Here is a 12,672-nt window from a genome sequence, read left to right on the forward strand (position 1 = left end):
CCGGGCTCGGCACCAGCATGACCGGCGGTTCCTTGGCCGCCTCGCTGGCAGCGTGTCCGTGCCCCGGTCCGGCTGTGAGGAGCACACGGGGATGTGTTGGTGACATTCGGAGGGCAGAAATGGGACCCTGGGAGCAGAGTCCATGTGCGGGGCCGTTGCAGTGGCTGTGCCAGGGTTGTGGGCAGCTCCCAGCCCGTTAGCCCAACACCCGGCTCTGTTCCAGCCTGTCCGCAGTGCCCTGCCCGGGGCCGGGTGGCCACAGCCCCGCGGTGCGGCTCGCAGAGTGCCACGAGATGGCACTGCGACAGTGCCACCAGCCTGCGGGGATGTCCCTTGTGCAGTGACACCGGGGGGCACAGGGATCTGTATAGAGGGATTTTCACCCATCATGCCAACCAGAAATGTTAATTCTGATGGTGGCAGTTTGTGTAGACCTGCCAGGGGAAATCTTTCTGACTGGGCAGGATGAGTKCGGTCATGTTTGTGTTAGTGTTGGGTTTTGGGGAAGGGGGTGAACCCTCTCTGGGGAGATCRCTGATGTGGGGCCAGGTGGTGCCAGCAGGTTCACCTGGCATGGGCCAGCTGCTGTCCGTCCCGTTTTTTCTCTCATTGTTCTGTTTCTTATGCTGTCCCATGGCAGCCAGGCACAGGCTGTGGTCAGTGCCCCACGGTTCCTCTCTCTGCTTTGTCCCACAGTACGACTACAGCTTCCGGACRGAGCAGAGCGCGGCCGCCCGCCTGCCGCCCAGCCCCACCCGGTGCCCCCCGGTGCCGCCGTCCTGAGGGGCTGCCAGCGCCGGAGCAGTGTGTGCGTGCGTACTACTGAGCAGGAACCAGGACACGGGACAGCGCTGGAGCCATCCCAGCACACAGACCCCATGTCGGGCCACCGCCACCACCCTGCACTGCACCACCCCCTGCACACGCCGCTCCACGTGTTGGCACCTTCGGCAGCTGCCCCTACCCCCGCCCCGCTCCCGCTGCTGCAGACCCCTCTCCATGTGAGTACAGCACTGGGAGCCTGATGAAGCCCCTTGTCGTCCCCTCTTTGTGCTGCAGCACAGTCACAGGACCCAGAGCTGTAGCGAACCGCTGTGAACCCATGCGGGAGCCTGCGGAGCATCCAGAAATCTCAGCCCTGRCAGGAACAGTGAAAGGCATGGCTGGCACTGCCACGTGAGCTGCCATGGAGCTGGGTGGTTCTCAGCACCTCACAGCAGGAAGCTTCTGCGGCACTCAGTCCAGCACAGAACTGAGCTGCAGTGAGTGCCAATCCCTCTGCCAAGGTCTGGGCACAGAAGTTCTGCTGTGATTGGGATCAGTCCCAGGTCCACTGTGGTCAGTGGGTTTGCTGTAGGGCCCCTGGCTCACTGGACACTGGCAGGGCAGGCAGAGCACCCAAGGTGCACTGCAGGTYCTGAGATGAAGCACCTCTGCTTTGCACAAGATGTCCATCTGCCCATATGGATCTAGAGACAAGTATCCTGTTTTTYTTTCTGGATGGATGCTGGCAGTGGCACCCTGGCAGCACCCTCTGACCCYGGCCACGCTGCCTGTGGAGGTGGGTACCTGCTGACAGCTGGGATGCCATCACCTGCCATCACTGAGACAGCTCTCGAGCATGTTCCCTGCTAGCTGCTAAAACAAAAGAGATGTGCCTGTTTCCTGGGCACTCATTGGGAAGCACTGAACACTGACGTGGCACAGGGTGAGAGTGGGATGCATTAAACCCTGACCTCTGCCTCCCTGTGATCGCTGACTGGGCTTGCTCCCGAGCCAAACGCATGTSTTGGAGAAGTCTGTTACTGTAATAAGTTATTTACAAGTGCCCATCTGATCCTGTGCTGCTCTTTCAAGTCTCTGCTGTASAACAAAGATACATCATGGCAGCAAAATGGCAATTCTTGAGTGTTTAAAYGTACAACTTTTTATATTGTAATATACTGATTCCCTGACCCCATTGAAATGCAATTGCCATGGTAACAGTAATGGTGTTGTCACTCTCAGCCTGGGTCGTACATGTGCCCTGACCCACTTTGCACTGCCTTGGATTGATCTGGCATTTGCTACTTGCACAGAATGGTGACTAACAGCAGGTTTTGTACTGTTGGCTAATACTTTTTATTTGTACATAAGTAAAATAATTCCTGCCCAAAGATTAATTTCTGGTTTTAAGGCACCACACTGTACTGCTGGGATAAAGAGCACAAAATACCATTGGGACAAATTGAGTCCAGATCTTTGCTTCAGCTTCTTCCAATCAGGTAAATAATTTTCTGGAGCTGCCTCTGTAGAGTGGCCATATGGTTGGAGAGCAGAGGCCAATTTGGTCGCATGTGTGTTGTTTTTGGGCAAGTGCACCAGCGCTGGAGCCTTGGGAGACCCCCTGGAAGTGCTCGTTTACTCGCAGGTTGCACCACCATTTTTAGTTGTTATTTATCCTGCAGTAAAGAAAAGCCAGACCTCACTGCCAGGCTTCACAAAGGCCAGATTGATGATGCCGACATCGACAAATGAACATACCATGGCAGCTTGGTCATTTGGCTCAGGTTCACTTCAAGTTCAAATCCACTCTATGCCGTAGTGCTGTGCCCATCTCATCCATCTTTTGTCTTTCTATTTTTCTGCTTGTAATTTGTTCTGTAGTTTTCTGTGACATCCATTTATAGCTTCTCCTGTGGCTCAGTGGTCACGGCAGGTAGGCAGGAGCCATCGGCAGCAGTGCATTCGTGGCTTTGGGATAAGAGCTGACCTTCCCTGTTCATGGTGGAGAAACGAAGCTGCCGACTATCACAGGGCAGCCAGCACAATCTGCAGAGCTCCAGGGGCAGTGCTTGCCTCTGAGAGATGGAGAGACAACTGCCAGGAGCCCCTGCTGGAGCTTCCCCTTCCTTCCTGAGGGCAGCATTGACTGCACAGCGGGCAGGGGGCTCAGCAACGAGCGGGGTCTGAGAGCCACACTCAGTGCCACACTCAGTGCCACACTCCCTGGCTGTGTCTGGGACAATGAGTGCAGAGCTTTGGGTTCCTTGTGTAAGAGAAGATCTGTGCTTTCATATTCATACCAGCTACGAGATTTGCTCAGCCTTCTTGGAGATGAGGAGCTCAGCTTGCACTGCAGTGACCTACAGGAAACACTGGATACTTGAAACACTGGCAGGACACGTGGCTGGGACAGGCATCTACAGCTTCGGACGCATTTGTAGAGTTACTTCTCCCTCTCTAACACTGGGCCAGCAAAGCTGCTTTGGGGCTCACCTGCAGAGAGCCTTGAGAAATGAGTTTGCTCTCTGTAGTGCAGTCCTGCACCACTGCACTGCAGGAACAGTCTGTTCCAAAAGCACAGTCAGGGCAGATGTGATTCCTGTGGGGCAAACCCAATCAAGGTKTTTTGAACAAAAAGCTGCAGCTGCTGAGAGCCAGCTGAACTCTCAGCCCTGGTAACTGCAGGCTGGAAAACTGGGAATTCCAAAAGAGAGAGGGCTTGGAGCCAGTGCTTGGAAGCACAGCAAGACACCACAGTGCAGGGTGGTTGAGTGTGTCAACTTCTCAGTCCACTGATCAGAAGGAAGCTTTTGTTATTGCACAGGTGAATTCCTGAGATGTGGGGTGTCAGGTCAGCATTTCCACGGGAARGTTTTATTGGCTGCTCCATAACTTTTGTACTCACGGCAGCTCATTGCAGGGCTGGTCCTTGCATCCTTACAGTGCTGGCATGTGCCATGGCCAGTACCAGCATCCCTCTGCATCTTCCTCCCTGTCTGAAAGGTAACTGTGGAAGAATTTATTGCCCAGGCAATGAATGTTCAGGGAGTCTGATGCAGGTTTGTCTGGCTGCGGAGAAGTCCTCTGGAGCATAAGTGGAGGGGTTGAGTCAGTGGAAAGCAACAGAAGTGAACTTGCAGAGCTTTACCAGATGTTCTTGGCTACCTTGCCTAAATTTGTAGAACAAAACTGGTCTCTAGATAGTTTAATCTTGTGACTGATGGAGAGGTTARTTTGCCAAATTACTATATATCTGCAACAGAGACAGGAAAGTAGCAGTGAGGGGGTTGCTTACTGTAAAATACACCTTCTGATGTGAATTCATAGTGACACGCTGCCTCCTGGATTCCTCACAGCAAGAAGCTGSTCATGTGCTGAGGTGATTCGTGGCCACCCAGGCCAGGCTGTGCTCTCTGCTGTGTTAATCATGGAATGGCAAGAAGTTAGTCCAGAAAGTGATGTAGAGTGTGAACTTTGTGATAAAATTCAAGTGTGAATAGTTGTAGCAGGTGTCTTCCCTTATGGGAGCACCTTGTATTTGTAGTTCCATAGGAGTAAAGTGTGTCAGACTTTTCCTGTGACTGTCCCTGCGTGTCCCCACGGTGTTTGTTAGAGGATCCCCGGAGCCTCCTGTGCAGTGAGAGGTTGTTGATAATCTGTAGCATTGGGCTTGTTTGGTTTCACACCCACCACTGCCCCCTCAGTGTCCTGAGCTCTCCAGACTGAACCCATGCTGGACATGCTGCTGGAGCCTGGAGCATTCCAGTTGTGGGCACTACACATGCCAGGTAGGTGCCAGKGGCAAGGGCATCATCTACAGGCCTTGGCACCTGCTCTTGTGTGGGTGCTGAAATCTCCTGGGAGGAGGGAAAACAGGATGGATSTGGCCAGTTCCATGTTGGCCCTCACCTCCCGCCTCTCCCCAGGTGACTTTGGGTCTGTGTCCCCAAATGTGCCCACAGTCACTGTCCCATGGCAGCCCCAGGAGCCTGGAGAGCTGTTCCTGCTCCTGCCCAAGGACAGGCACGTTGTGCTACACCCAAACAATTACCTCAGCCTTGGAGCCTTGACCAACAGCCGGCAATCCCTCCAGCAGCAATGCCCCACAGCGGGGCAGAGGAGTGCTGCTGTCAGCCATCCTGAGCCTTATCACCCGGGCCGTGGGACTGGAGAGAGGAGAGAGGAGAGAGAGACTGCTCCTCTGCTCCCAAACGAGCTCAGTCAGTGCTGCTGTCAGCCATCCTGAGCCTTACTGCCTGGGCTGTGGGATGGAGAGAGGAGAGAGGAGAGAGAGACTGCTCCTCTGTCACCAGCGAGCTCAGTCAGTGCTGCTGTCAGCCATCCTGAGCCTTACYGCCCGGGCTGTGGGATGGAGAGAGGAGAGAGGAGAGAGAGACTGCTCCTCTGCTCCCAAACGAGCTCAGTCAGTGCTGCTGGGCTCATCCACCACACAGAAACCAAACACTTGGCATCTTCTGGCTGGTTGGTTGGTGTGAAATTGGTTCCCAACAGCAACAGATTTAAATACCATCGTACAAATGGCAGAGAGAAGCCTTTTATGCAGTTGCAAAGTGGTTTTCTAAGATGGTTGGGTTACTGAAGGTGATTTTACTGTGCATTAATCTTATGAATGTTACTATGTTTTATATTTATTTTAGATGACCCTCCTGTATTTTACAAAGGGAAGTTTCATTGTGTGATAACTCAGTCTGTATTCTTAATATAATTTGTTAAATGAAACTTGTTTTAATCAGATAATTCTGTGTGCTTTTGTGTTTTAATTTTCTGACTGGAACAAATACCTGAATTGGAAGGGTGAACTGCAGAGGTGGCAGCATGATCCACTGTAGGGAACATGCTATTGTTTGTGGAGGTTTTTTCTTGGAAAYTGGATATAAAAAGCCTGGGAAAATGTGTCCAAATGTCTTGCTCCACAGGTATGCTGCAACGTCAAAACAARCTCAAATGAGGTGTTTTATGGGGCAGGATTGGGCAAAGGCTGGCCAAAGCAGAGCTGAGTGAGTGCACACTGCCTTGGCTCAGCTTTGTGCTGCAGTGACCACTCAGCAGCGTTGGGCAGGCAGGGCCCTGCATGGCACCGGCAGCAAACCCCGAGGGGAATGGGCTGCCAGGCCAGGGAGAGGCCAGCACCACACCACGGCACTGAAAATTGTTATTCTTTCTGCTAAATTATCCATCTGAACTTGACCCAAGCTAGTGGTGCAAAATCTGACCTCTGGCATCTTCTCACCCCAGCCAGTATTTCTGTCTYGCTTATTTTGAGTGCTCTTTGAATTAAGGGAGATTAATACCCAAGTTCCCGGCATTCTCTTCAGGCACATGTTTTTATAACCTTTTGAAAGCAATACCACTTGTTCCACAATAAGAAGCAGCATCTCGGAGCTGCCGTGGGAGCTGTCACCGGCACCTGATGGAATGTCCTGCCCGGGGAGGAGGCGGTGTGGGGAGGACAAAAAGCAGAGTGGCCCATCCATGCCAGCCACGGCTCCCCGGCAGCAGCGGGCACAGAGCTGTGCTGGCAGGGTCTGTGAGCTCCTCTGCCACCCCTGCCCACCTGGCACTGCCCCTGGATGTGGGCACAGCCCTGGGCTCTGTGGGGCTGCAGGCTCAGCAGGGCCTGCAATGGGGCTGGGGGAACCTCACCCCAGCGCTGGGGGGACTGGACATGGCCCATGTCCATCATTCGTGGAATTTGGTTTCTAAGGAAAATGTCTAATTTCTTCCATTCTATTAGTGTTTTTAGGTTTGGGAGCAGCTGTTTGTCTCTGTGAGGTGTCTCTGGCTCTGCCTGCCCTAAGTAAATCCCCCCAGTGCCTGAGGGAGCAGCAGACACACGGATCCCTGTGTCCTCAGAGAGCTGCTTTGGGCTTTGTGTGCCTGGGGCTTTGGTGGTGTTTTCTTTTCTTTTCTCCTCTGCCTCCTACAGCTTTAAAAATTAACTTGCCTGGGGAGTTTCTCAAAATCCTTTCCTTTCTCTGGAATGATGGATAAGCCATGTAACTGATTGTCATGGCCCTAGAGAGGATAAACATCTTCTGCAGTTTAAAATAAAACCTCCTCGCTCCCTGGTTAATAAGTGTTGAAAGAAGCACAAACAGAGCTAACACGGGATTTCCATGACTAACAAGATGACCACATCAGTGAATGTTGTTTGGGGTTAAAAATGACTCAGCTTTTGCTTCCCCTGGGTAAGATGTTTTATCCCAGTGCAGGAAAAGCTGCCAGCAGCACTTTGAAGCTCTGGCAAACTGGAGGCAGCCAGGATTGTGAACTGGGAAGTGTTTGAATGCCGGGTTAAAAAAGCCCTCATAAACTCCACTCCATGTGTGCGGATTTCTGGAAGATAAAGGAGCCCACAGCTTCATCCAGCTTATGCTGACTCTTTTCTTTTCAAAAGCCTTTTCAGATGTTTTCACTTTTCTGCTTGCTTTGTTGAAAGATGTAAAAATTTAAGACAACCACAAAGTAAACATTTCAAAACTTTCTATTTTGAAAATTAGTGACATTTTCAAAATCCCTCAACTTCCATTTCAGCACTATCAGAAATGAAGATGTTTGGGGGTTTTTTGATCGGCTGATTTTCCAGGCAGGTTTTTGTTTATTGATAACTTTTCTTTTTCAAAGAAAATAGATTTATTATTCAGTAGAAACACTAGATAAGTAGATGTCTTGTCAAAATCAAGCAGGTTTTCTTTATTAGAGTGAAATAGTAATGAACTCATCTGCTTCCAATATTTATAAAGAGTAGGGAAGGCCATTAATTCTGCTGCTTGTGAATAAAACCATCTGTGATTTCTTTCCATTTGATGTGTTTTGGTTTTAATAAACATTTTTCACAAATAAGTGTAGGGATTTTTTGTGAAAATGTCACATTCRGAATCTCATAAAGAAGGAACGCAAGGAGGGGGAAACAAAATGTTTTGTTAGCTCAGTAATTTCTCACCTTGCACAGAGAGTAAAATTCCTGCCAACTTTAACACATTAGGCGACAGAATTACATGTTCGGCTCTAATGCAATCCATGACATGGAACAAGGCAAACAGAGGATGTTTGGAAGTTTGTTTTCCTTTGGGAATCACACAGCACATTTAACTTAATCTGTCCTGACACTTGAATTATAACGTGAGCTTCTTTAGGGAAGCAAAACGGTAGATGGCTCTTTTTAAAGCAAAGCAGAAGTTAATAAAATGGGCAGCATGTCGAGGAGAAAAAGCCCGAATGAGCCATCGTGCAATTCTCAGAGGAAACGGGCTCTAGGCTGGGGTTTTTCCACCAGAAATGCTGGAAATCTTGTGACATACTTCTACTGAGAGTGAAATTTGAGCTGTAGAATTTTACTCGATTAAAGCACAAGCTGCAAGAATGCCCCAAGTGAGACCACTTTGTAGTTGGACTTGGGAGTGTTGGATTCTAAATTAAACTGAATATTCATCCAGCTGCTGTGCCAGGGTTTATGTCACAGTGCTCCCACTGACTCGGGCGATGGAGCCGTGCTCTGCTGCACCTTCCTGAGCTGTATCTGCAGAGGAGAAGGAAATCCTGCAGCTCCAGCCCTGCAGCCCAAGCACCCACAGCGTCTCTCGGGGGCTGGAATGGGAAGGGGCTGTAAATGCGATCTGCTCCACTGATTGTCGCTTGAAAAGGTTGGCTCCAGTTACAGATTTAAGGCCCAAATTTAATGTCCATTGTCCAACAGGATCAAAGGAGATCCTTGGAGGTTCCTCTGAGTGAAGAAGCCTGAAATCACAGAGCAGATGTCTTCACCCCAAGCCCAGAAGTGCAGTTGCTGCAGAGCAGGGCAGGCACTGTCCTGGGGAGGGAAAACAAATGTCAGACATGGGCAAACAACAGCCCATGGTGGCTGTTCCCTGGTGGGTGTCCCATAGGAGCGTGACAGAGGATAGTTGGGGTGGAAATCAAAGCAGAGGGCATGGGGTGAGCAGAGGGAGGAGAGGGGGAGAGGTGGAGTGCCCAGGACAGCCCTGTGCCAGAGATGGTGGAGGTGGTCACCATTCTGTAGTGACAAACAATTGCCTACTGCTCAGGGAAAAACCTGTCCATGGATTGGGCCAAGGGCTGGCAAAACTCGAGGAGTACAAACCTGGGGACATGAGGAGCAGTTTCAGGAGCTCTGGAGGCCACAGAGGTGGCTTCCTGCCACTGACTGCTCTTTGAATTRCACAAAGACTTTCTGCTTTTCCCACTGGCACGTAACCGTGTTCCCACAGTCCCCAGCAATGACCTGTCATGGGTGGMAGAAGCCCAGTCAAAGGACTCAAAGCCCTTAATGCAAGCTTTTTCCCTGTTCTAACTCTAAATTCTTTTTTTCTGTCCAAATTCCTACTTATATGAGCCTTTTAGGAACTTAATTATCCTTGAGACTTCTACCTCTCTGTAAAATCTGGTTYAAATCAGTAAAGAAAAGAGTTCAAAGTTATTGAGCAGGACAGGCAGACAGACAAGCACACAGGGATCACAGGAACCTTGTTTTCATAGGAAACTAGATTAAAAAAATCCCACAGCAGTTAGCAGCCCCTTTGGTGGCACGGCTGCCCCGGTGCCGGGCGAGGGTTTGGGGTGGGGGCAGTCTGGGTTTGTACCTTTGGAAAGGGCTTTGTACCCTTTGTTTGTACCTTTGGAAAGGGCTTTGTACCTTTTGTTTGTACCCTTTGTTTATACCCTTTGGAAAGGGCTTTGTACCCTTTGTTTGTACCCTTTGGAAAGGGCTTTGTACCCTTTGTTTGTACCCTTTGTTTGTACCCTTTGTTTGTACCCTTTATTTGTACCCTCTGGAAAGGGGGTGCTGGCACATCTGCCCCTTCAGCTGGCATTTGTGGGGCACTGGAGTGGCAGCAGTGACTCTGCAGCCTGTCTGCTTTGCTCAGCTGGATGCAGATTCATCACATCCCTGCTCGCTTTGGCATGCAAACCTGYACCTAATTTCTTCTGAAACGGGCCCTGAGGAAGTCAGCAGATGTTATTATTAAAGCATTGAGCATCAGCAGCTCCCAAGATATTGTCAGTCCGTTAATGAGCTGATCAAACTGGGGAAGGCAAGGGCTTTCCCAACTTCTTAATAAGGAAAATAAGACCTCCAAGGTTAAAAGACTTCTTTTAAACTGCACCAAGTTTATAGGTTGCAAAATGTTCTTTAATYAGTTTATTCTTAGAAGGCCCTAACTGCCCGTGAACATTATCTTAAATGATCCCACAAGAACAGAGCAGCTCTGCCTTGGTGGGGTTTGCTGGCATTTTGCACCCAGAGTCTCCTTAAGGAGCCTTTTCCATGTACCTTCTATAATTCTTTTGTGAATATTTTGTGCATCATTACTCACAGCTCTGCCCCGAGACTTCTGATGATTTGTGAATTATTAGGTTTTGCTGTTTGRAAGTTAAACTGATTTTCCTATCGATGTATTTCTATTTGCAGTTTTGCAAATCTTCAATGTCAGCAGTTTCCCAAGGCTGCAGAGACACAAGTTGTACAAGTGAGCCAGAAAATCCTGAATTGGGCATCTCCCTGCACCTCTGCCTGTCCTGGGGCCCCTCTCAATTCTGCTCTCCTAAAAGCAGTGGCACCGACTTTGTTGGGTTTTCTCTTAATGCCATACTGTCTTCTTGGGGTTTTCCACCTGAAGGGATGTTTAGAATCTGGACAACAGTGATCATGATATTAGAGAAATTGGCAACAGCTAAAAATGTAGAAAGAAAATATCTATTATTCCTACAGGAGCAGAGGAGCGAGCACCCTCTCATTATCCTGGGTCATTTCTAATGTCCTCAAATGATAATGTGGAACAGAGAAATAATAAGCCTGAAAATCTTAGTGGGAAACAACTCCCACGGTTCAGACAATGGTCTAGAACGGGGTCTGCGGGAGGAGGATAAAGGCACTGGCACCCATCGTGCCTGGGGTTTTGCTGAGCCCAGCTTAGCAGATAGACTGGCCAGGGGCACCATGAGCAGGTCCCAGTGATGATAACAGAGTTAACAGGGACAGTCCTTTCTCAGGATTGCCCTCAGATGTGGGTCCACCAGCAGGTTATGAAATAATGGTGCCCTGAGCTGCTGCTGCCTGTCTCTTCTCCCAAACTGTGAGTATCAGCTATATTTTTTGATCTTTCAGAGGAAGTTTATAATTAGGCTGGAATTCTTCAGGCAGAGGCAAAGGCCACGCTGGTTTGGGTTAGATTGTTTTGTTAAATCTTGAGAARAAACTGTTCTTCATTAAAGAATGTGTGCTGGTTTCCGGGGGAATGGCTGAGACATTCTCCTTGCTACTACCCAGTCTGGTGTAGTTCTAGAATTTCTTTTCTATTTAAATATTTACAGGTTGTATTTGSTTTTGTTTTCACAAAGCTTGGACTGACCTGGAGGGGTGCCACAGGCTGTGGGAGCAGAAGCTGGGTGAGCTCAGTTTGGGGTGGCTGTGGCTGTAAAACACTGACCATGAGCATTGCAGGGGCTGAGCAGCTCAGGAGAGGTTGGCAAAATGTTGGAGAGGAGATTCATTCTCCAGGGAGTTCTGAATGGTTGTTGTGTCTGCAGAGCAAGAATCTCAGAGGGTGAATGGGGTGAGTTGGGCTCTGCTCGAGTGTGGGGGCCCTTTCTGTGCTGTGCATTGTGTGTTTGGTGGCTCTGGGTTSTGTCTGTGCCCAAATAGTTACCCCTTCAAAACTTTAGAAAACATGAAAGCACTTCATGTAACCAACAAGGACACGAGATACAGGTTTATTTCTGTGTTTACAGAACTATTTGGGAAGAAAAAAAATTGTTATTAAAAAAAAAATCAAGATAGAGTATTTTTTTCATAGCATAACACCAAAAGGAAAGTAGTGCAAAATTAGAAACAGGCTTGAGTATTAGACTTTACATGGATGGTACTCGGGTATTAATCCATTAAAGTAATCAAAAGAGCTTAAATAAGAATCTGAAGGCTGCAATATATATGTCAATGAACAAGCTGTAAAACTTCCTGAAAAGGTGATTTCAAAGCCATATTGTCCAAGCTTGGCAAATTGCATATTTAATTATTTTGTCAGTCCCTCTTTCTACTCTAATCTTTTGGTGAAATACCTTTAGACATATGAAATCAGTTAAGATAATTAGGCTATGATGGAATTAGGTGTTACTTGATTTTTAAGAAAGATACCATCCTCTGCCTTGGTATAAAATGTGTGCAGACCCCAAAAGCGGGACTGTATTGTAATGTTTTCTTTTCTATAAAGATCAAAGGTCTCCAGCCCCTTTCAAGATGTTTGCAGAATTTGTTTCCTAATTATCCCACATTTACTTATTTGTGTGCTGGGACATCAGAGTTAACTCTTTGATTGTAAAGATGAGATGGGACCTTCCTCCAGATGACTGTGGCCAGCAAAGCCTTGCATCCAAAATTGTTTTTTAGATTATTGCTGCTCAAATTCAGMGGTTCTGCTGCAGTTTAGGATGGATGAGGTGTCGTGTTTGCTTGATTTTAATACCCCTACAGCAGAGATTTGGTTTTGTGCAGTGAGAGTTTACACCTTCATTAATATCCCTTACAAGTTTACAAACTCTTGGTAAGCAACAGTAAACTATTTAGGCTTTGATTTGTCTGGGAGTTGGAACTGTTTTCACGAAACCTTTATAGTCTTTCCATGGTGTGGTGCCTGAGTTTCTTCAGCAGAATTTTCTATAAAAGTTTTGAAATTAGAATTTCTTGGCTCACTTCATTGGCTTTATTTTTCCCYCATCTAGAGAGGTATAAAGGACTGACAGGACACCCCAGAAATGTGAAAACAGGCTGTAAGTTTTGCAGTTTCAGTTGTGAAGTTACAAAAATAAAGTTGATTAGAATAGCATGAAATCTATAAAATAAAAAGTAGAACCTTTATAGGGGAAGTCTAA

The 12,672-nt window shown here is 48.3% G+C and overlaps 1 protein-coding gene across 1 annotated transcript in view; it reads left to right on the forward strand.

Annotated features, from left to right (window-relative positions):
• Positions 1-5,765, forward strand: part of MVB12B (multivesicular body subunit 12B) — a gene marked incomplete at its 5' end in the record, with an annotated part of 25,372 nt that extends 19,607 nt beyond the window's left edge. Inside the window, one exon of the mRNA XM_057382928.1 lies at positions 697-5,765. Within this exon, the coding sequence (XP_057238911.1) occupies positions 697-783 (87 nt within the window). The remainder of the gene's footprint in view (positions 1-696) is intronic.
• Positions 5,766-12,672: the final 6,907 nt, after the last annotated feature.

Source organism: Malurus melanocephalus, unplaced genomic scaffold, assembly GCF_030028575.1.
Source record: "Malurus melanocephalus ecotype Western Australia unplaced genomic scaffold, MMel_1.1 scaffold_592, whole genome shotgun sequence".
Lineage (NCBI taxonomy): Eukaryota > Metazoa > Chordata > Aves > Passeriformes > Maluridae > Malurus > Malurus melanocephalus.